Raw genomic sequence first — 25,033 nt, 5'->3', positions numbered from 1 at the left:
ATATTACCCTGCAGGCCTGCACAAACACTTCAGATGTGTGTGTGTGTGTGTGTGTGTGTGTGTGTGTGTGTGAGACATGCACATCATTGTTTTTTGTGTGCTGTTTTTTGTCAGCGTGGCTCTCTGCGCTCTGGCGCTCAAATACACGAGCGTGCTAACCGATGATGCCATCAGGTGGATCTCTTTGGACACGGCTCCCTCCCGTTGAGTCAGTGGCCTTGGTGTGATAGCGTGAAGGGCGTTGTGTCGTGATGGGAGTGGAGTGGAGTGTATAACTGCAGTTTTGGTGCCGCTCAGTGTGGAGCAGCTGGCAGTTTTTCTCTCTGGATGACATCATGTCCGCAGTCTGTCTCTCAGCTGTTCAGCTAAAGACCACACTTGTTCAGACTCACTCATTCAGATTGAGCTGTGTAATGTCAGACTGCGGGTGCTGCTTTTCTCTCCCACATTTTCATTTTGCGTTCTTTGTACCGGGGCTTGATTTAGAGTTTCATACGCTTGCGTGTTATCGCCGTGTTCAAACAGAAATGGAGTGATTTTGTCAGCTTTGTTTTGGCTGGAATTGAATTCTGCGTGTCTCAGGAGAAATCTCATTCGACAGTGTTTGCCTTTAGAAATCTCTGCCATGATTATTCACTCATTTCATCTCTATCTCAGCAGTGGCTTGTCTGCAGACTTCTTAATGAGGTCAGCGAGGGGAACAAAAGCGGCTCTGATGAAGTGTTTTTGACAGCCACGGTGCCTTGCAGAACAATGAGTGTACAGTTATTAAAATGTTTTCATTCTAAAGCTGCAAACATTTCACAATAAAACTTACAGGACATGTTCTGGACGGGCCTTTTTCACTGCTAACCGAATATTTCCATTCATCCTCGAATTATAAAACATCAGGAAAATATAAAGAAGATGTGGTTCTGCTCATTAAAAACCAGCCCTGGACTCGCTGATGAACATTTTCTGCAAGAAAAAGAGCGAGCAGCACGTTTTAAGTCACGTGCTTCATTTATTAAGAGAACAGATTACATGCAGGGACTCAAATTATGTCATTAATGTGCACAAACTTTGATTTTAATTTAGTTTTTATATGTATTTATCGTGAAGTGAATGTAATTCCAACCACATTTTCCACATTACATGACAGCTTAAAATGTGTGATAAATATACATAAATATAGACCAGAGACATCAAAACTTCACATTTAGAAAAGGGCAACAAATTAAAGTTTCATCATCAGGATACAACACAAAGTAGAAAGTTAGTTAAAATAATGTCCGTCATAATATTCATTCAAAACCTCAAAGAAAATGAAATGATGTGATAACAGTATTAGAATAAAGGCAAAACATTCAAGATACAACCAAATAATTACAAACTGTATGTAATCTGTAGTACACCTCAAAAGAGCAAAGGCAGGAGGTTGCTGTAAGAAGACCTACAAGATCCAAAGATTAAAGTAAAAGGACGAGCTCTAAAAATGAGTAAATAAGGAGTTTAGAGCTTTGTTTCATTAAGAGCACGTGCTTCCACTGTTTCCACAGCAAAGTCCAGTTGATCCAGTTAACTTTCCTCATTTGCATCAGTTTTATCACATTTTGTACTGTCACACAGGGTGAAACCCTCTGTATGCTCAGAGGAGGTGCAGCTGATCTGTGGATCATCACAACGTGAATACATAACTCCGATAAACCTGTGATTTCATACAGTGTCAGTGTTTTAGAAATCCTCACTTTGCACAATATCTGTACGTTGCATCTACTGTACGGTCACTTCATTCATTCATTTTCATTTGTATTCATTCATCAGCTGTAGACCAGGCTCAGACTGGATTGTTCTGGTCTGCAGCTCTACCAGCATGAGGGGTGCAGCATCTTTTAGGAGCTTTGTGGAATCATTTCAAATGAATGAAGTTAAAAAGAAGAGCAGCAGCTAAAATAGATTGCGAAGTGCGACATAATCCTCTCAAACTTTAACCTTTGCCGATGGGAGCCTGCTGTTGTTCCCCTGAGCTTACCCTGAACTTTAAGGGGAAAGGTTCACCAACTAATGTGCCCTCCTCAGGTAACACAGAGTAGCCGGGGACATCTGGCTCAAGGCATCATGTCAGTTGAGGGCCCGGGGTGAAAGAGATTCCTCACATCCAAAAATTGTTCATGACCGGCTGTGAACCCTCAAGACCTAAAGCAATCAATCAGGGAGGGAATATATGTGAGCAAAAGCCCGCTGCCGGGCCACTGTGGTGAGGTGCCACCGGCGGACGAACCGTGGTCCTGTTTGCGAGAAGGAAACATTATTGTCACGTAGCTCCACGAGGGAAGACGTTCACTGTTATCTGAAATAGAAAGGCCTCGTTACTTACCTGAGGACTGTTTATACTGACCGAGCACAGCCTCACACAGGAGGTGTGGAAATATTCCTCTGGACTTTTTATCAGAGCAAGGTTAAAGACAGAAAAACAGACGACTGGGTAAGTGAAGAAATCTAAAATGCAGTGAGCAATACGACGTGCGCGCTTGTTTTCATGCACTAAAAGTTGTCTTTTTTTATTGTTGTGGTGATCGTGGTTGCAAGGTGCTTCTGAATATATTGAACGTCTTATATGTACAGCCTAATATTAATCTGTGATGTTTTGTCTATATACCGTCATATGAAAAGAAACACAAAGTAATCTATATGAAGCTCCACTCACTATCTTAATGTGCAGATTAATTTAATGTCAGCTGTGAACAAGCTTTTATTTGCATTATGTCAAAGGAAAATATTAAAGCGTCAGATAACTTCAATCATTTTAAAATGTTTTGTATCTTTGTGTATGTAGTTATACTACTATTATTAGTATTAATATTATTTAGCTGTAGCCTTTTCATCTGTCAGATCATTTATGTTTAAATAATGCTAAATGTTTTTGTGCTGTTTGCTTCTCTAAAAGCAGCTAAAGGTTTTTAGCTGAGTGAAAAAGATTTAGAAAGAAATTCAGCATTTACTTTAATTACAGAGTGTGATAAAAATACACACAAAAAAAAACGTGTTAGAAAAACGGGTTCGAAGTTTACGGAGAGATGATAAAAAAAAGCAGCGGCGTTAATGCTGTGCGCTCAGACAACAGATTGCTTCAGTATTGACAGGCGTCTGATGAACGCTTAACAGTTCGTCTTTCAAGAAACTCCAAACAAGATTAGTCCATGGCAAGGACATCACCTCATCAAAAAGTTAAACTGGTATCAAGCCCTCTTTGCAAGCAGATTGGCCTGATAGGGCCTGCCTCTTACCAACTGTTGCATGTTGACCACATCCACTCATACTTACTGCATGAATGGAGTCAGTAATCCCGCGGTAAGCCTGTTTATTCAGCCGCATTGTGTCAGTTAAACACTGATCACTCGCTTCGCCATAGTTTTCATCCTCCAGTTTGTACAAACACGTTGAAAGACGCACCACGTTTTGACTGTGTTCATCTGTGATGTTTAAAATTCAGTGATTATTGCTGGAAACACTGATTCCAGATCTTCACGTGTAGGAAAAATGTTCAGTAGTAACGTCAGTGCAGTCAGTACTGCAGCAAGTTTAACAATGGAAACAACCGAGCGTCACTTGATGAAACATGAACTCTAGATAAAGAACCAGAATCAGACAATACTCCAGTTTAAACGCTGCAGTCTGGCCTGCTTGCATAGAAAACATAATGAAATTTACATGTGCAGGTATTTGTATAGTTTATTTATATAGTGCCAGTTCAATCTTTTTTGAACACCTTATATTTTAGCAATTTAAAATCTTATATTTTAGCAATTTAAAATCTTATATTTTAGCAATTTAAAATCTTGAGGAAGCTTCCAGAAAATACAAAAGGAGTCAAAACTGAGTGAATTTCATGCGTTTGTTTTTATTCAAATGGAAATGAGCACAGTCACTTTTATATACAGAGAAATTTTGCAGCTCTTGTCCACAACCAGGCAATACAGTTATTTGAATACTGTTATATATGATTATTATTTTTTATTATAGTGTTGTTAGCTAATTCTTATTTTTACTCTTATTCTAATTTTTCCTCCCTGCTGCTCGTCTTGTTTGCACAGCTCAGCACAGCGGTGTCCCGCCCACTGCAGCGAGCCACATACAGCAGAACATGCTTGTTTTCCACTCAGTGCCGGCTGTGTCTATCTGTGTTTAACATATAGAGGCTTAAGTGGCTGACCTTCCCATCGCACCTGTCTTTAATGAAGCGCTAATCAAGTTTGAGAGCTTGCCAAAGAATAGGTCCAAATAAACAACGATATCGGGCTACAGGTCATTCGTGGAAGACTCCGCGATCACAGAGAGGCAAACGTCAGCTCAGCACAGACAAACAAACTGAGGAATTATCCTCCAAAGAAACTGACAAAAACAGCCAGCACGCAACAACGAGGTGAACACATGTTCACCACAATAACACATACATATACATATCTCCATGCATTATGTGTAACTGTATCTCCTGTTTCTTCTCTAATTAATTGAATTATTGCTAGTGGAAATAGAAGCTTTTTTATATTTGCAGCAAATAATTACAAAATTACAATTTTAGAGACATTAAAACATTTAAAATCTGCCAAAATGACATTATTATGACTTGAAATTGGAGCTATTAAACACCAACAAATGAAGGGAGGGTTCGTCTGGTGTCCAGTCCTCCAACACATGACCTGAACGAGGAAGCTCCTGTCAACATGAGGAAAAATGTTTTCTGTGTTTGAGTGATAGGTGAAAACCTGGTTTAGGTTTTAATATATTGTAGGGTGAAATTAAAGCATCTCAACAGCTAATGGTGCCTTTGACTAGTTTTTTTTTTTTTTTTTTTTTACATAGTTGCAGATGAATGGTTTCAGACTTGTTTGTAAGTTGACTATTCCATGAAGCTTCCAGTAGTCCAGTTTGTTTTTTCGAATTATTATTATTATTATTATTATTATTTTAGCATTTCTGCTTTATTATTTATTATAGCGACATCTAGAGAGAGACAGAGAGGTAGGGAGCGACACGCAGCGAAGGGCCCAGGCTGCGGTCAGGACACAGCCTTAGTAATGTAATGTATCAGGTGAGCTACCAGAACACCTGCAGTCCTGCGTTTTAACACTGTCAGGCCCATCTCACCTGTTTCAGCATAATAAACGTGCTCCACAGAACACAAATGCATTGGTGTCATGCAGATCATCTTGTGCACAACTAATGAGATTAAAAAGCCAGAACTGTCACTTCAACACGAGTCGGATGATATGTTTAAGTCGCTTCAAGTGTCAAATAATATGTGGACACATAATCACGGCAGGTTTACAGGATTATCATCGAGCCGGTGGAAAAAGGGCTGAAAAAGACAGATTTTTAATTCTGTTATGTTTAATTTTCCATAAATTTCAGTATTGCCATTGAGACAAAGCAGAGGATGATATTTGTGTGGAAATACAAAGAATAGGGAAAAAATTACAGTTATTTAACACGTGAAGAGGGTTAGTGACATTCTTTCATATTTAGTTACCTGCTGTGGACTGTGGCACAAAACTCTGGGCTCGCTTTGGCATGTTTTAAAGTTTTGAAGGAGAAACAATGTAATATTAAACAGAAGCCAGACTTGTGACATCTGATCAAGCTCTTCAAAGCTGCCAGTGTTTGTAGTGGAAAAATCCGTATGAACCCTGATGGTCCGCACTTCTTCATAATCCTGCACACCAACAGTATTGATCTTGCCTTTTTCAAAGGCGTGATGGGAGGCGTGCAGACTGGGCGCGATTCAGAGAGTTCAGATGAGTACAAGCAGCAGGGATTTTAAAGCCAAAACTGCACGCATCTATGCTCAGACTTCGCCATGTGCTCACGCAATCACATGTCTGCATGTTTGAGGCTCACAACTATGATCTATTAACAAACAAGATGTCCTGCGCTCCCGTATGTGGTCATCTTAAGAAGCTCAACGGCATTTGTGTGATCAAGTTCGCCCAAAAAGTCTCTAAAAGAAGCTTTATAGAAAAGACAGAAGCAAACAGAAACCACTGTACAGTCTGATTATGATGGATGTAGCCTCAAATGCTAAATGAAGCACAGATAAACTTTACACTTGCCCACAAATTCTTTGATGAGTATTAACTGATTAATCATTTTAAATTTTTTTTTTTTTTTTGTCTGTTTATGTAATTCAGAGTTGGAGGATGCTCCTAAAAAGCAGACAGGCAGAATTACATGAGACTTGTGCTTGAAATGAATAGGGTGAGATTCAGTTTTGGTTTTTCCTCCTCTATATTTGGTTTGGAGCTCTCTCCAGGCTGCTGGAAACACAGAACTGATGCACCATGCTCAGATTCACACAGCCGCTTGATACACCTCTGACTGCGCTCAGGAGGGTCCTGAACCTTGAAATGGATTAACAGACTTTAATTGTTAATTGTCACTAATATCATTCTATGCATTCATTGGTAATGCTGTATTCTTCTGACAAGTAAAACCATGTTTAATGCATTCATTTTCTCCTCTGTTGATAATGTATCTTAAAAATGTAGACACTGACTGACCCACTTTAATCAGTTGGTAATTCAAAGGTAACTATGATGGATTGGATGGATGGCACTAGCCTTTTCCATAAATGTGTTAAACAAATCATATGTAAGAGCGCCAAAGCTAAGCAGGGCTTCCCGTAATATCATCTAGACCGTGTTTTTTTATAGTGATAAAAAACCAGCAGATACACTCTGCAGGGTTTCTGTCCGTGTGTATGTGAGTTTATTTTCACTATCAGCCCCGAGTAGCAGCATTTCAGAGCACCTCGACAGATTGGTCTATAAACAGGTTAAGTTTGAGGAAAATGACAAACCTTGCTCTGTTGCTGAGGGAGGCAGCTACGCATCCTCGCCATAAGGCTTAACCCATTTTTATTGAACAGGAAGCCTAATCAATATGGCTGAGTGTAGCTGGTGTGGAGGATAATAGGTGTATTATCTCCAACAGATCGTGCAATGTGTCGCTCAGTGTGTCGCTCGCATGTCTTTCGTTGTGTGGAAACGATATTGATTTAGCAAATTACAGCCCGTCTTCTTGTAGCTGTAAGAATTATTTTTAAAAGAAAACAGCTAAATTTTGTAAGGTTTCAGTATAAATAGGACGGAATGTGAATAATAATAACAAACACAGATAAAAACAGTCCATTATACTATATTTTACGAACAGAAAACTTTATTTTTTGTGGTTTTTATTGTTAGCACTGTTTTTTTCTCTTTTGTCTTTTTTTTAAAGTTGAAATAAAATTTGATTAAATCATTAGAATGTTATGTGTTAATTTATGCATGCTCAATATAGATGTTATTATATGTATCTTAAAAGCAAAACAGCTGATTGGACACAAAGTTTATTCTGTGGATTTGATTGGCTCAGTATTCTAAATGAAGTTTTTACTTTTTTATTATGGTTCTTTTAAAAAGTCTCTGTAATCCCCACATTAAAGCTCTAACAGCGCTGTCGCTCAGTCGCTCTAAATAAACACATTAAATACATGGTAAAAAAGTCAGGCGTGTGTGTGTAAAACACTGAACCCTTCTTAAAATCTTCTTAGTGTCACAACATTCACTTAATAGTTGGCAGGAATAATTATATGACCCTGACTCAAGGGAGCTTGTTTTGGGTTCTATTTAGAATACACACGGGATAAGCAAGGGGGTTAGTACACAGAGGTTAAAGGTTAAATGGTAGGAAAGCTACCGCGGTAAAGAGAATTATTCATCCTGATATGAGAACCTTCAAAAGGCTTTTACAATTCAAGTGTAAAGTTTTCTGGGAACGTTGCTTCTCTTTCCTCAGAATTGTTTTCCGCTCGGTGGATGTTATTGGACGGTATTTACTGTAGGTGCAACACGCAAGGTCTTAATCTGTAGCATCGCCACTGTCTGTGGCACATCGAGGATTTGTGGAGTGTAAGATTAGAGCTCTACGTCGTCATAAATCTCTGCATCCCAATTCGGCCGGGTGGTGGCGGGTGGGGCAGTTGCTAGGTGCAGTCTGTGGTGTGTGGCTTTGGTGGATAAAACGTTTGTATGTCTACGTAGGGTTAGCCTCTATGAAGTTTCTCCAGGCCAGGAAACTTCTAATCGTCACGTTCGTTTGGCTTGATGCTCCTTCTTAGACCTGATTTCTGTGGGGTTTTTAGCCGGCTTTTCTTTTTTGAGAACGGACAGTTCTCCAACTTAAACTTCAGCTTTTTTGTGGTGCTCCGCTGCGGCTCTCCATGATGAACTACTGCATCCCAGACATGTACGAGATGCCTCACGCTGGGGTCGGAGGCTACGCGGTGCAGGGCGGTGGGGAACACTGCATGTACTCAGGTGAGGGGCCCGGGTACGGACACTGTGAACCCCAGCCGCTGCACCACCCGCCCTGCATGGAGCAGGCTTGGCCACCCGGCCAGCACTACTCCTGCTCGTACGCTGGCGGCCCCCCTGTTTTTAAGAGCGAGTTTTGCAGCATGGAGATCCCTTTTAGTCACTTCCACCATCAGCCTGAATATTTCCCTGAGATCAAACCCGACTACTCCCACCTGCAGTGGATGCAGGGGGCGCACAAGAAAGGTATGACGTCCGAATGCTTGATGAAACGGCGTTTTTGGCTGGGCAGAACTGCTGCATGTGCACGATGAAATAGATTCTGTTGTTTTGTCTCTTTGGATTGTGTTGAAGAACAGGTTCCATGTTCCTTATCTTTGTTGAGTTTTTTTTTTTTTTTTTGGTAATTAGTGATGAGTCCTTCTTGATCAATGAATCAATGATGTCTGGGATTTTCAAATTAAGTCTGATAAGCGTAAATCCAAGATTTACGGCGTCATGCGGTGACTTGGTGCATCTGATGGTCAGTGTTTGGCTGCGGCAGGCGGGGGTTCCTTATTGATTGACGGTGAGGCAACAGAAGGCTGGCGCGAGATAAATCATTGCTTCCTTGACAAACCCCAAAAAGGTATTAATCAGTTTGTCAGGCTCCGGTCCCGGAGTCTGCCAGAGGTCAAAGCCCTGAACTTGTTAAGCCGAATTCCAAAATTGTGCCAGGTGTTAAGTCAGTGAGTTAACTGGAAACAACAGCACTATCTGTTGAAGTCGCCGCTAATCAAATATTAGGTGTCAGCCTGTTATTTGATTAGCCTACTTTTAAATCTGTGTTTGACTTTCAAAGTGACACCTGTCCACACCTAGATGTTCCAAAGGAGCAGTAGATACTGTATATACAACATATGGATAGCTTGTTAGCCTTCTCTTTTACTTTTTCATTTTAGATCAAATTTAAAATTGCAAAAACATCAGAAATGTGATATTGTCACTAAAACAGTGTCTTAATTTACCAGGTAATTTTAGCTAAAACCCAGTTGAAAATGTGAAAAATGTTAGCAGTGAATGAAACCGCAGCAGTCATGGAAAAATAGTTCAGACTCCAAATCCAGTCATCTGTTTTTCCCCACCAATAAAGTCTAATATTAAACATTTGCTCTTCTCTCCAGGGTACATTCCAAGTTACCTAGACAAGGATGAGCTATGTGTAGTGTGCGGGGACAAAGCCACAGGCTATCACTATCGCTGCATTACCTGCGAAGGTTGCAAGGTAACACAAGCGAGTCCTGATGCATTGCAGCCCAGTCAGAGGATTTGCTCCAGGCGTTTCTGAGCGTGTGCCCGTCTGCTCTCTAGGGTTTCTTCAGGCGGACGATCCAGAAGAACCTCAACCCAACCTATGCTTGTAAGTACGAGGGGAAATGTGTCATCGACAAAGTGACCAGAAACCAGTGCCAGGAATGTCGCTTCAAGAAGTGCATTGCGGTGGGGATGGCGACCGACTGTGAGTTTTGCAGGCTTGTCCTGCTCGTTTGTTGCTTTTAATGCGTTTAAAGTGTGAACCATCCCAGGCACAGGGGAAGTTAGCCTTTTGACGTCTGCATTGCATACAGCATTACAGCACTGACTTACTACTGAGTTTAGCAAACAAATATATACAGTGGAATACAGGGAAGGTGCAATGAGCATTTTGGAAATATTTAAAATACTTCACATACAGTACACGTGTGAAAATCAGAAATTATGTTTCCATAGCCACACCTTTATTTTAGAAATAAGCTGTTGTTGTACAGTTGTGGTGATGTTACAGTTGTATCGCTTCTCCCATGAAACCACTGTCCCTGAACGCTCCATAACGACTGCTTCCTGTATCAGGTTTGAGCAGTCACATGCACAGACTGCTTCAGAGGATTACTGGCCCTCATGAACGTGGATCACGATGTGGAGTCGTCGCATCGTTCCACAATCGTCTGTTCTGTTGACACTGAACTTTACTTCCGTCTGCCGGATTTTCAAATGTATGCCATTTGCCCCATCTCACAATTTTAGTGGAAGTGAAGAATAATTTGTGCACCCGCCCCATGACTCCACAGCTGAATGGCTTCTTTCTTGGCTCATGCTTCCACCTAGTTTGATGAAAATCAGGCCGGTAGTTTTTCCGTGATCCTTCTCACAATCAGACAAACATATTGAACCAAAAACATGGGCCTCTTCACAGAGAGGTAATAAGTGGCAGATAAATCAGTAACAGAAATAATTAGTTGCAGCTGTAGTGTAAACAGATGTAGAGTGGAGAGGTGGGTTGTGCTACAGACGTTATTGAAGCAGTTTCTATGGACATTGTGATACTTACACATCGTAAAGGCAATTATAAAAACCATTAGAGTCCTTTGTAAATTAAATGAATTACAATTCATTACAGCGACCTTTTAAGCCTGCAGTGATTGTTTTGTACTCCAAATGTGGACGTTTGACTGAAGACCTACATGTGAACACTTACAGCCTGCTTTCAGTATTTTGAACCACTTCAGGTACCAGCTAAACTGAATGTAATGTTCTTGTGTTTGAACAGTTAACCTCTACCTGATTTGAGATTGTAGCTGAAGAAGCACTGCCCGGTATTTTCAACTATATCGTCCCTTCATCGCTTCATGCTTCTCCCTCCTGCTCCTCCTCCTCCTCCTCCCTGTCCACTCTCATTGCCTCGCTTTTTCTCCCTCTGCTCCTGCCCCCTCCCTCCCCACCAGTGGTGTTGGACAACAGCAAGAGGCTGGCCAAGCGGAAGCTAATCGAGGAGAATCGGGAGCGCCGTCGGAGGGAGGAACTGCAGAAGACGGTGTGGGACCGACTGGAGCCCACCCAGGAGGAGTGGGACCTCATCCGTATGGTGACTGAGGCCCATATGGCCACGAACGCCCAGGGCAACCACTGGAAACAGAAGCGGAAATTCCTGGTGAGACATCCTCCTCCCTCCCTCCCTCCTCACCACAGCCTTCATTGTATCGATTACCCTGCCTTATCCAGTCCACCCCCCACCTCCCCGAGCCACCCCTCACAGACCCCTTCCATATCATGCCCCGGTCTCCACCTCTGCCTCCACCACAACCACTGTTCCACTGGTCCCTGTGTTAATATGTCCATGTGTTTTTTTGTATCTCCTTGTAGAGTGGGGAGAATTAGCTGGACGATGGAGAAAAGTGTGTTCTTCAGCGCAGCAGCACTAATTTATAATGGAACATCTTATTTTTGTCTTTCTTATGTCTTACCAAGCAATGATCCTTAATCACTAATACTAATAACTTGCTTTTTTCGTGGTGTTTCATTTTTCTCTCTTTCTGTTTGTAGCTTTTGATTTCACACCTCACCCTTTTTTTCACTAATTTTGTTCGGTTTGTTTTTTTTCTGTAAAATCGCTCTGTCCAGATTGAAAGTCCGCCTCAACTGTTGACTTTGTCTTGGGTTTCTATGGCACGATCAGACAGAACACCTGTACACTCGCATAAAGGTGAATTAAAATGTGATAGAGGAGCAGCGACATTCTGAAGTTTTGAGAGAGCTGGGGAAGTGACCTCACTTTCCATGTGTCAGTCAACACGAATACGGCTGAATCACGACTTTCACGCTTTCATCACGTGACCTGGTATTTATCCAAACTAATACTACTGTAAAGTAGTGTTCACACCTGAGATTCAGTGATTGAAGGTTTGATTGGCTGAAGTTAATAAGTGTCCCATCGCGGCCATCCAAATAGTCATCCATTATTTACGGTAAGAGTACATTTCAGCGCCGTCAATAGTCACCAAGTGTTTCTGAGGACCTGTATGAAGTCGTGGTCCTGGGCCTGAATCTCACCATAGAAACCCATCTTGGATTTCTGTCCTCACCTGTTTTCTATCTGCACACTCTTTTCATCTGTCCTCAGTTTTAACTTGTTTTCTTTTTAGTTGGCTTGACACGGGTTCTTCATTGAAACTTCACGATTCCTGTTGATTATCCAACAGGTCGAGGAAGCTATGCTTCTTAATGAAATAACATGTAATTTATTCTATACTTCTGACCAGAGTGCAGCGGGGGTGAAGGAAACTAAGGTAAGACACAGCAAGCAGAAATATTGAAACTGAAACTAATGTACTGACTTTCAACTTGTGTAGTTTCATCCCCATTATCAGTGTTGAGGATAATATACTCATTTATAGTCATTCACATGCATAACACATTTAACACTTAGACAGCATGAGGGCTATAAGTCTATTTGACATATTTACATCACATGGCCCAGTTAAAATCTTACCAACTAAATCAAAATCACATAACTTTTATGCATCACACCTTCAAGTTCCTCCATTTGGCCATTTATACTTTACACTCCCCATCTTACCTATGAACTCCATATGTAATGCTAATTTCAGTAATAGTTTTCAGTTATAGGAAACGTGCTGTGTGGTATTTGTGTTCAAACCTGGAGACCACTCCTACACTGACCCTCTGTCTTTGTCGTTTCAGCCTGAGGATATTGGTCAAGCGTCCATGGTCAATGCACCTGAAGGAAACAAAGTGGATATAGAAGCCTTCAGTCAGTTTACAAAAATTATCACCCCTGCCATAACCCGAGTGGTGGACTTTGCCAAAAAACTGCCTATGTTTTGTGAGGTAAGAGGAGCTGCTGACCGCACAGACTTTTCTTAATTCTCCCTCTGGTGGATACAGAGGTGTTCCAACACCTGTTTGACTATCGAAAGCTTATCAAAAGCAACAAATATACCCGGCCAATATCAGCTTATCACAGATGTATCAGCAACAGCATGAACGTCAGCTGATAAGTAACATGAAATTACAATACAGAATATGCACAACACAGAGATACGTTTGAGGTCATTTAGAAAGAGTGTCACGATTACATAGCTTGATCACCAAAGAGCACTGAAAACATTTTGAGTTAAGAGTTGACTCTATTACTATGAAAACAAACCAGAACTCTGATTTACAGGTCCATTAATCCTGTGGAATTTTTTCAATTTGGCACTAATTTTATGTCAAATGGAGACAGTGGTCAATTGGTACATTAATTTCACTTTATTTTGAGGCCTATAGTGATATCTTACTTGAGATTAAAAAATAGATATACATATATTTACTTAAATATTAATATTAAACTATTTTTGGCAGAAACATTACTTCACTATTCACTAACAGTAACTTTTTAACCATATTAGTAGGCCAGCTAACATGCCTACTACATTTGTACTCACGTTGATGTATTGCTAATGCTAATGCTACCACAAATGAAACATTCCATTGAATAAATAATAACATACAATCATGAATATTCATATAAATGACAATTGGCATCATATTCCAGCATGGTATTCACCTGTCTAGCTATCAGGCTAGATACATAGTACAGGTACATAATTATTAGCGGTCTAACGTGTTAGCTAGCAAACACTTAGCTCAGCCTATTTGAGCTGCTTCTTTATGCCAAATTTCAGAGTACAGTTTGAATTTATGGGGATTTTAATGTTCAAAGGTTTTAATTTGTCATCATTCCCTAATTTGAACAGTATTTATGGCTAAATTTTCAGCTATTTTAAAAATAAGGCCGTGCATGCTATGGCTAGATTAGCTATATTCCCCGACTAACGAAGCTAATCTCTTCCTCCTTCTAATCAGCTGCCTTGTGAAGACCAGATCATCCTGCTGAAAGGTTGTTGCATGGAGATCATGTCACTGCGAGCTGCTGTTCGCTATGATCCAGAGAGCGAGACCCTCACGCTGAACGGCGAGATGGCGGTCACACGGGGTCAGCTTAAGAACGGAGGCTTGGGCGTAGTGTCGGATGCCATCTTTGACCTTGGCGTGTCGCTGTCCTCCTTTAACTTGGATGACTCTGAGGTGGCTCTCCTACAGGCTGTCATCCTGCTCTCATCCGGTAAGCGCCTGCTGTCCAGACGCTCATCACAAGAGGGTTTCTGTCTCATGCTAGCACAGTATTTTTCTGACATGAAATCCATAAAAAACCAAGTTCGGTCAATTAATCACCATAATCATTGTGAGGAGCTTGGATTGTGACGCTCTGCATCTCATTGAAGATCAATACTGTTCTACATGGAGACATGACATGGGGATAACCTGTCCATCTGTCCTCTGACACGCTTCCAGTAGCCACTTTGGTTTAATCAATACCATTTTCAACACTGCAATCAATAGCTTTGGATTGAAAGTTAATGCTGTAATTGCTGTCTTTAAAGTTGACCATTTTCCTTCTGACAATTTTCTACCAGACAAGTTTATGAAATTAAACATTCCACTGAATAAATAATTCTATATAATCATGCATACTCAGATAAATAATGATAACAACTAGCATCATATTCATGGTAAACATGATATTTATCTGTCTACTATCAAGCTAGGTACATAGTACAGGTACATAATTATCATGTAGTAATAAATAAGAACACAGTTGTAGCATCTACTTGTTTCCGCAATTGCACTTTTATTCTGCAGAAAGACTGAAAAAAAAAGGATCCAGCCCCTGTGATGGTCCATACAGTAAAGATAATTTAATGACCTTAATAGGTTTCAGTGCTGCCAAGAGAATCCAGTGATTGCAACCATTTATTCCCTTCATATTCATCAAACTGAGTTAGAAATTGTGAAAGGTATCAGGCCTTTTCAAGGTAATTCTGTTTTATGACAACTTGGACCTATTTTCCACAGCTGTAGAAATCACTTCCATCATGTATAACATTGTGCAGAGCGGAGTAATCACCGACGTCTGGGATCACAGTAACGCCGTTACGGCAAAGTGGGACAATCAGACAGGCTATAAACAGTCTTGTCCGATTATCTAAACCACTTTAGTTGGAGGTCAAACCGACAGTGAGCGCACCTGAAATGTTGTCGATAATCCCACGTTACACAGGAAAACTGTGTGTTAGCACGACAACGATAAGTAGGCCACACGAAGCAGGAAGTCAGCCTGTAAACTGTGATGGATGCTCACAGCGGAGCGTTGGGTGATCATTTTATCACTGTCCTTCTCTTTCTATTTTAGATAAGAATGGGGCAATTATCTTTTTCTTTTTTTTATTTGTTTAACCTGTCCGATCGTTTGTTTTTTGCTGTCTCGTTGCACTAGCTGTGATTAGCCACGTTTCCCAGCCAACCAATTAACTACTACTGATGGGGAATAGTGTTCGAGCCTGGGAAAATAGGATCCAAGATGTCATAAACCAGAATTATCTTTGAAATCCAGCAGACATGTCGCTTAAAAAAATCTGCAAAATCTTTCTGTACGTAATTTACAGCAAACAGTTGAGCTATTGGTTATTATAATGTCGTACTCACCAAAGCAGCTGCTATCAGACCATTGGACAGGTTGTAAACAAACCCCAGGTTAGTCTGTTTAATTTGTAGGAGGAAAGAAAGTGGACCAGTTAAATAATTACCCAGCCTGTTTGTTGTGAACATTCATTATAGTTTACAGATTTACCTCCTGCTACAAATCTGACCTACTGTGCTCTGAGATTTCAGCAATTACTTTGATAATCATTACTGATCTGTGAAAAGAAAACACAGTTTGTAATTAACCATCTTTTTCCTTTAATTCAGCAGAAATGATTCTCATTAGAAACTGAACAGGAACACCAGGTTTCTTTCACCACTGATGCTTCCTCGCACACAGTGCAAACATTTTTCCTATAAATTCCTCCAGTGCACTAACTAAGTTAGTTGTCAATGTCTTTTTATGATCAGATCGGTCGGGCCTGAGTAGCGTGGAGCGAATCGAACGCTGCCAAGAGGAGTTCCTGCTGGCCTTTGAACATTACATCAACTACCGCAAACACAAAGTGGCGCACTTCTGGCCCAAGCTGCTAATGAAGGTGACGGACCTGCGGATGATCGGCGCCTGCCACGCCAGCCGATTCCTCCACATGAAAGTGGAGTGTCCCACCGAGCTATTCCCTCCTCTCTTCCTGGAGGTCTTCGAAGACTGACCAATGGATTTTAATGTATGCGTGTGTGCGTGCATGTATGTGTGTGTATGTATGTGTGCGCATACATCAGCTCCTGGGAACCCTGGTGGTCTCAGGGATGGAACCAGCAGAAGGCCCGTCACAATGAACTTTCTATTAGCACTACTGAGTGTCACTTCATTCCATAGTTTAGGAGTAGCTCTCTGGCCTAGTTTTGGATGGAACCATTCCTTACAGTGCGGGTACATGTGAATAGCATTTTGTTCTGTTTTTTTGTTTTGTTTTTTTTTGGTCTGTTTTTGTTTTGTTGTTGTTATTGTGGATATAACCTCTCACCTCGGATTTTACTCTAGATTTTTTTTTTGTGTTGATGATTGTACAGTTGGCATAATGGTGATTTTATCAACACTTGGACATTCATTAGAAACCATGCAAATGTTGAATTTTCCCTCCTTTTTGTTGAAAAACTCAAAGTGGCTGCTCACCTGATAACACACAAAACAAGACATTAGCGATCCGGTAGCCTTCCCCCACCTGCTCTACTTTATTGGACCCATTTGATGGTCAGTCCGTACGTTAGCTGTCATATAGTCAGTCATCCACCTGGTGAGTGAACTGTTCATTGCCTCACCATCATACTGTGACCCGAGCACTAACAGCAGCACTCATTCTATGATAGACAATAGACAACAGCCCACGGGCTTTGAGGTCTCTGGGTAGCCACACATCGCACCGTTAAGTCGTAATGCTGCGTTCAGGAGATGTCGCAAAATCCGAATTTTGCAACAGGGCATCAACTCAAGGCAGAACTCTGAGGAAGAAACCTGGGCAAGATTTTGCAAAATGAACTTTTCTGAGAAGCAGTCATTTGACATGGCATCCACGCTGTTAACACTACACAACCATACTGTTAAACTTGTTTGTCATCCTCAAAACCCACAAGCTCATCGTTCAGTAAAGTTTGAGCGCAATTCTGCCCGATACTTAGTTTAACATGGAATTTTCAGATGTGACAGTAAACTGACAGTTAATGCTAATGTGCTGTGCTAACTGCCTAGCAAACATTGCTAAATATCGTGGACGACATTAGCCGTTGCAGTACGACAGCATTTTAGGGTCATTGCAAAAGAAACAAAAAAAAGTTCTATTCATAAAGTGGAAGTGAGTGATATCTTAAAAAAAGAAAAAAAAAAAAAAAAGCTGCCGAGTTGTAAGTCACTTTGGACACAAGCATCCAAGCGAATGTAAAGAATATTCCTATGACACTTAAGTCTGAAATATGCAAGAAAAAACAAACATTGCTTTGCCTTTGACATAATGCGTGTTCTCAGATGTGGAGAACGGCAAACCAAACTCCATTCAAAAATCCGGTAATTTAATCACAACCTATTTTCAAAAGGATCAGGTCCACATTGCGGTTTACATGTGGTCCACCAAGCAACTCTGAATTCAGATCTAGACTGTCCGAGATGTGTCGCACTGTTCACAGAAAAAGAATAAAGGAAGCATATGAAATATCAGGCAATCCAGTTCTGAATTTCCAAAGGGCTGCTTCATGGATATTAGCTATGCTGACACGAGTAGTGGATCGAATGTAACAGGGCTGAAATAATATTCTAGAAGAGTTTATTTTTGCCAATCATGAGATAGAGACTGGATGTGTATTACTTCTTACCAAACTTTTGAGTTTCCAGAGCTCCTCACCAATGTCCAACAAAACAGATTGTTAATGCTTTATTTTATATGACAAATGCAGAACTGCAACCACGAGTCAATTAGCTGATCAACAAAAAAATAATCTGCAACTATTCTGACAATAAATTAATGATTTAAGAAGTTTGTTGAGCAAAAATGCCAAAACGTTCTCCAGTTCCAGCTCTCCTTTGCTTGGATTTTCTGCTTCCTTTATCTTATGTGACAGTAAATTGAATATCTCAGATATCAGATAAATGAATGACGAATGGTTAGTTGCAGCCCTAAACAAATGCACTTGGAATGGCAGAAGTATTGCAGGGCTCAAATTTTGCTTCTTCCGTGGCCCTAATACGCCAACGTGTTGGAGCTGCATTTAAAAAAAAACTATCCAATCAAAGAAAATCTTACTTGTGTCGATGTTCCTTGCCTTTCTTTTTACAAACTGCACATGGAAACACACAGAGGTTGTAATTCCAGCCTACCTGCCGGCGATTCAGGCTTCCAACACTGAGAGGGAGGCAGCAGTAGCATAAACACGAGCGAGAAGAGTCAGGACTAACTAAAGCACATAATGACACTGATGTCAGGAAAAGACAATCATAATAGTACTTGTTTTTGTGTAACTATGCCACATGCTGTGCCAAAACCAAGTGAATGATGCCCTCCTTATTGAATCCCCGCTGGGCTTTCATAGCGATACCAAGACTGGTTATTCTAGTTAGTGCATGCCGCTCGCACGCAGTCGTCCTTCTGACTCGTGTGTTAGTCCACGTTAGCAACTTCTATAATACAACCGTTAATGTTTCATCTCGGACACGTCGCCGCACTCGTCCCACGTAGGATGATTTCAAGTGTTTTGTTCGGGGTTTTTGTAGAACTCTGTGAAAACGGCAGACTGGATGTTAACACAGTGACGTCATGGTGCTGCGGGGGGGGGGGAGGGGGGCTGGGGAGATGGCTGATTGAACTGTATCGTTGCTCACATGCAGAAATGATTATTATCTGTTTGCATAACAGCCTCTTATGATGGCATGCATTTACACTAACGCACACACACACGTACATACTTACAGTACACACAGCATAACTGTACACATGCACATATATGCATATATGCATGTGCCTGGATAAGATATGGGTCAGACCCCACCACTGTGACCAACTGGTGGGATTTGGAGGCCAAGTGAGCATTGGCTGGCCCAAAAACAGTATGATTTGTCATCAGCGAGGCACACAGAAAGCTGGTGAGATTGTGAAAACGTAGCGATCTTTCCTTTCTTTCATTTCAGCCGGTATGTTCTTCTTTTGTTGTTGTTCTCGAAGCCTCTCTTTGCTATTGTCGTTTGCGATGTGACAAACATTTGCTTTGTATATCTCGCTTTTTCAAGCTCCACACTACTCCTCAAAGCAGCTTGTGTGTTTTGTTTTGTTTTGTTTTGTTTTGTTTTTTTTTTTCTCTTTTCTGTGAAGTGATGCCTTTTATCAAAGCAATAGACTTGCTGCAGTGTTTGAATGACCCGGACCTCACACACACACCTCACAAACTGTACAGACTCAAAATAAATGCACAGACAATCAGAGGGAGAGAGCGAACACGAGGACCGGCGCCCGGTCTCGGGCGGCCCCGGCGGACGTGCCGGGCCGCGCTGAGCCAGAGCCATTTGGAAAAGCGGCATTGGCCACGTTTACATGCACCGCTGTCGTCCACTGTCCTGTTGAGGTCATCACCATGTTAAGTCGTTTGATGCTGAGCGTGTCTGGTGCCATTAATAAACCAGTTAACAGATCAGTCCTGGTGGAAAACATGTTGTAAAATCAAAATGATGTCCCGTTAGTTAGCAATTGTGCTAAAGTAATGTGGTTGCAGTTGCCACAGGAAGTGACAAGATGAAGGAAAATGAGAATCAGCTATCACAACCTCGGGCTGGTTGCACAAACATGCTTACCTTAGACTGACCTAGAGTTAGGCCACTCTTAATTCTGCTCTTGCTTGTCTGATGGCCCTTTTCAACCAAATAGTCCCAGGAACTAAACTCAGGAACTAAATGAGGACCTTAAAGTCCCTTTGGTGCATTTGTGTTTGCGTTTCCATTGCATGTGAAGAACCGTGAGGATTAGACCAGCAAACTGCGCTAGCGTATTCGACCCAAAAAGCATGAAAAAGTGCAATGAGTTTGCAACGCTGTCACGTGGCTGTCTTTTGTAGAGTGCTGCTGCATGACTGTTTGATGGTCTACCTTAGGACGGGACCACACTTACCTCTTTTTTAAATTTTTATAGACTTTTAGACTAGTCTCAGGAATTCGGCTGCGTAACTTTGTTTAAATGTCCACAACATTGAAAGAAAATTCCCACGCTAAGTCCCAGTATCCTAGCAACACCGCTCGCTCGCTCGCTTGCAGTCTGAGTGGAAGCTGTGTACGCGCTGCAGCAGCTTTGAGGCTTGTGTTTGACCAGTCAGTGACATGAGTGCTTTAACTCCACTCTGACAGCTGCTGGACCATTAATACGTACTACCTCAGGAGCAGGGGCTCTTTGGAGGGTGCAAACCGTGGGCCACACACCCAAACTGGATCTACGTTCCTCAGATCAAGTGTAGTTCCTGGAGTCCTGGAGTTTCTGTAAATGTCTCTGGGTTCCTGCACAGTTAAAGGGCCGCGACAAGAGCTAAGACGCCTGCACAAAATAAAAACAGTCGTTTCAAAGCAGCATTCTTTGATCTTTTTTTGCTTTTTTTGCCACTAACGGGCAGAATTCCACAACGAGCAGACGAACACACAAGCTCGACTTTGTCTGCCAGATGTTTGATTTCTCCACCAGCTAGTTAGTACCTCTGTTTGATGCTGATCAGAGCTGTTTGACTGAAAAACAGCTGTCTGGAAACAGACTATAACTTAAGACTATACATTAAACAAACTGCTGCTGTGTAAAACAATGAGCTAAAAGAGCAGACTGCAGCAGATTTAGGTAAGATCGGTCTGCAGTGGCCACTTCCACGTTAAAGATTTGTTGCTATGAAAGATATTGATTGGCCACTTCACGTCCAGGCTAATTCAGTACAATCAGAGCTTTTCACAGGAACAACCGCAGCGATATCACAGTTGATCCCATTAACTCTGCGTTATCCTCCACCGTTTATCCCCCAACCCACCGCCAGGTATATTTAGCACAATTTCTATGACACCTTTCCAGTTTTCTTTTAGCTTTTTCAAGTCAAGGACAGAGGGATTAGTGGAACCAAGAACCCTCCTGCTTAGGGGCAGTGAAAATTAAGATAGACAGCAAAATCTCAACCCACTGTGAGTTCAAAGATTGCTCACATTAGATGGTTTTGTGAAATCGGAGAATTTTGACATCAGTATAAAGGGTGACTTTAAGTTAGATCATATCAAAAACCTGCCTGTGCAGCCAGCCCCGGGTTTCTCGAGGCTAATGATCTTCCAGTTGAGCCACAAGTTCCACTTCAGATTTTTGACAGAGATGGCTGAGCTTTGTCTTCTGAAGCTGTTCCAGAGTAATTGGAGCATTCATAGTCTGGCTATTCCCTTTACCACATCTGGATTTTCATAGAGAAACGCAGAAATTCTTCCAATCCAAACGGGCTGATAAAGCAGACGTTACAGCAGTGTTCTTCAGTCGTGACATTTCAGTTTAATCTCATTAGAAAGTGGTGTTTGGCAGTGCAGACATGGAGTTAGCATTATTTTAGAGTTGTGTTTCTGGCGACCTGATGAATGTAAGACTAATATTCAATCTCCTTCGGTCTTCAACAACTCCTGAGAAAAATATGTGGCTCTTCAGCTGCCACTGTATGTGCTGCATTATGTTCACCAGCTTTGTCGCGGTGCTATTTGAGGGAGGAAGGTAGCGTAGCCTTGGTTTACCTGAGCTTAATTTAAAGGTGGTGATGGGAATATTGAGGCACCTAAAACGTACAGTCGTGGGCCGTAAAACCAAAACAATGAGCTGAAAGAGGCTAAAATTCTTCATTACTGCAAGGGACCCCTCCACAGTACAGGTAGTCATTTGACTCATTGTTAATATAAAATTAATAATTAGCGCAGCTTTAACCCAAAGAACTAAAACTGAAAAAGTAATTTTTGACCAAATTACACGGAAATACGATTTTAAGGAAACATTCTAAACTTTTTATAACCTGTGATGCGAATGTTTGTATTTTTTTTTTTAGGATATGTATAGAGTGGCATTAATGGCCATAAGAATATGTTGGATTTTTACTTGTCACACACCATAACCATAATTACTTGAATTCTCATATGCACGGAGCTGTCGGTGCATGTAAACATAGTCAATGCTGACTGGTGGTTCAGAAACTGTTCTTGAAGAGGCGCCAGTACGCTGTTATCTCTCCCACGAGTTGTTACTCTTAAGGTTACTCAGTTACAAACCAATAACAAGAGTTGCACCATAGAAAAGCTATTTTACAGTACAAAGGAAAAAAGGATGTATATTTTCAGACTGCAGATTTTTTTTACGGATGTTGTTAGCATAAAATAAACATGACATTGTTTTGCATAGCGTTAAAAAAAAATACAGTATCTTGCTCTCAAATCCACTTCCACATCTCTGCAAAAGAATAATGAGCAAGACATTATGGATCATTAAAAAAAAACTTAAATTAGCGCATTAGTTATGCGATTAAAAAAACAGTTATTGCTGTAGCTGGACGTCACTGTCAGTACGATGCAGCACAGCTACACAGGAACACATTTAAGGACAACTTCTCGGTCAAAGTGTAACCAGCATCAAAGACAAAGTCATCCACCGTCGACACAGATTTCTCTCCCTGCGTGTTTGAGTGTCTTCTTGTTCAACTCATCTGTTCAACACATACTGGAAACCTGTCGCAGAGGGAAAGGGCGGTAAGGTGTAGGAGGGAGTCTGTGGCAGCGAAACAGGAGATGAGATGAGATGAGATGCTGTTTTGCACTCTGAATTTCACTGGAAACGCGGTCCAGTGAGCCTCTGTCCAGCTCTGGGCAGTGCTTTGACATGAGCGTGGAGGGCCTTGAGGAAATGATTTTTGACGCTATGATTGATGATGATTGCAGCTAATGTGAAATGGCTCTTGAGAATAAAGATGGTTTTGAGAGAATCTGGTTTTGTGCTTTCATTTTTGTTGCTTTTTCTTGACATTAATTCAAAATTTGATTTTTTTTTAACCATAATTCATTTAATTCTTGAATATTGTAGTTGTTTTTTAAGAGTATATTTATATATATATATATATATATTTCATTATTACCTTCCAAACCTCCAAAGTAATTCATTTGCTTGACTTTCTTTTTGGGAATGTTCCTCCTGATGCTTCCCCAATGCATATATAACTGTGTGTATATGAGAGGGCAATGATGAATTGAAGTTGTTCAGTTATGCATCTTTGCACTGTTCAACAGAGGTTAATGCAGATAGAGGTTCAATTTTAATCTTAGATAGATAGATAGATAGATAGATAGATAGATAGATAGATAGATAGATAGATAGATAGATAGATAGATAGATAGATAGATAGATAGATAGATAGATAGATAGATAGATAGATAGATAGATAGATAGATAGATATACTTTATTTATCCCAAGCTGGGAAATTGCAGAATCTTGAGTTTAAGGCTGTAATTATAAAGTAAAGTATTAATGTGAAGCCTTTATTGACTCTGTTGTATGTTTTGCTCACAAAGCAGTGAAATCACTTCTAATTTGGTTTCCAGAGGGAACATGAGCAGGCTGCAGATGGTGTCTGAGTCCCAGGCTGCAGGGAGGAGCAGTGAGTGGACATTCAGAGAAGAAGCTGCTTGTTGCCATCTGCTGATGGATAGTGACACTACCTCAGCCAAGTGTGCATGAATTCACTTCTCTTTTTTTTTGTTTTTTTTTGAAATCTAATGTTATTGCACCTCAAGTTTCCATCACAGCTTTGACGCTTTGTCTTTGAAGAAAGTCACCAAATGTCTGCTGAGGTGTTCAGCAGATTCAGTCTATCCCGTCTTTTTTGTCTAGACAGTTACAAGGACTGTAGGAAATCACATTTCCACAGTGTCACACAGCATATCCTGCACATACCTCAGCTGAGGCTGCACAGTGACCACCATGAGTTAGGCCCATTTTAAAACAGTCATCATTGATACGTTTCATATGTGATTTGTTGAAACATGCGCTGAGAAGTGGTGAGAAAAGAGCAGAGATCTGTTTTAGTGGATCTCTGTTCCATTTGTTTTGAATGAAGGAATCCAGGAAACAAGCATTTTGCTGCGACACCTTTCGATTAGAGTTCATTTAGGGAGAAAGCTGTGTCCCAGTTCCATAGTGCACCTGCTACGCACCAACTACAAACTACATACACTGTCTGCTTTGTGCTTCAGTAGTTTTCAGTATTAAACATTAACATGTTAGAAAGAAATTTTACGTCCTCCTTAAGCTGAATTAACAGAGGCTTTCAGTGGTCACAGCTGGATTGACTGTGATGGTGAACTTCTTGTATCAGATTCAGTATGAAGTGGTTTGTTGGCTTGTTGCATACTGCATACTGCATATATCTGTATATGCCTGTATATGTACAGATATGTATATGCCTGTCTGTATATATCCTATATACAGACCTGATCAAAATCTTAAGACCAGTTGAAAAATAGCTAGAATTTACCTTTTGCATATTTGGATTTTAATGAGGTTTTAAGTAGAGCTACAATGTACAAAAGCAAGAAGGGGGAGTGTGACAAAAAACACTTTGAAAAAGTAATTAAAAAAACAACAACAACAACAAGTAAACTGAAATAGGCTGTTTATCAGCTGATCAAAAGTTTAAGACCATCGCTCAAAAAATTACAAAAAACTCTCCAAACCAGAACAAAACATTTTCTCAGTAGGACTCAGTAATGAGTAGCTCCACCGTTCTTGTTAATCACTTCAAAAATTCGTTTGGGAATGCTTGATGCGAGTGTTTCCAGGAAGCTATTGGGAACTGTGCTCCAAGTGATGAAGATGGCTTCATGAAGGGCATCAACTGTCTGGAA

The 25,033-nt window shown here is 40.9% G+C and overlaps 1 protein-coding gene across 11 annotated transcripts in view; it reads left to right on the top strand.

Moving 5' to 3' along the window:
* thrb (thyroid hormone receptor beta) overlaps positions 1-23,117 on the top strand; it is a 107,800-nt gene extending 84,683 nt beyond the window's left edge. For 9 of the 11 annotated variants that reach the window (XM_041954915.1, XM_041954914.1, XM_041954908.1 and 6 more), the window contains 7 exons: positions 9,497-9,597; positions 9,684-9,831; positions 11,075-11,280; positions 12,389-12,415; positions 12,831-12,977; positions 13,998-14,256; positions 16,086-23,117. In XM_041954915.1, coding sequence (XP_041810849.1) covers positions 9,497-9,597; positions 9,684-9,831; positions 11,075-11,280; positions 12,389-12,415; positions 12,831-12,977; positions 13,998-14,256; positions 16,086-16,327 — 1,130 coding nt within the window. In that variant the 3' untranslated portion in view covers positions 16,328-23,117. Of the gene's footprint in view, positions 1-8,112; positions 8,580-9,496; positions 9,598-9,683; positions 9,832-11,074; positions 11,281-12,328; positions 12,416-12,830; positions 12,978-13,997; positions 14,257-16,085 lie in introns of those variants that run through there. The other 2 variants (XM_041954916.1, XM_041954917.1) reach the window with 2 other exon arrangements.
* Positions 23,118-25,033: the final 1,916 nt, after the last annotated feature.

Source organism: Chelmon rostratus, chromosome 16 (genome assembly GCF_017976325.1).
Source record: "Chelmon rostratus isolate fCheRos1 chromosome 16, fCheRos1.pri, whole genome shotgun sequence".
NCBI classification, from domain to species: Eukaryota; Metazoa; Chordata; class Actinopteri; order Chaetodontiformes; family Chaetodontidae; genus Chelmon; species Chelmon rostratus.
This window is presented reverse-complemented; position numbering and strand designations above follow the sequence as displayed.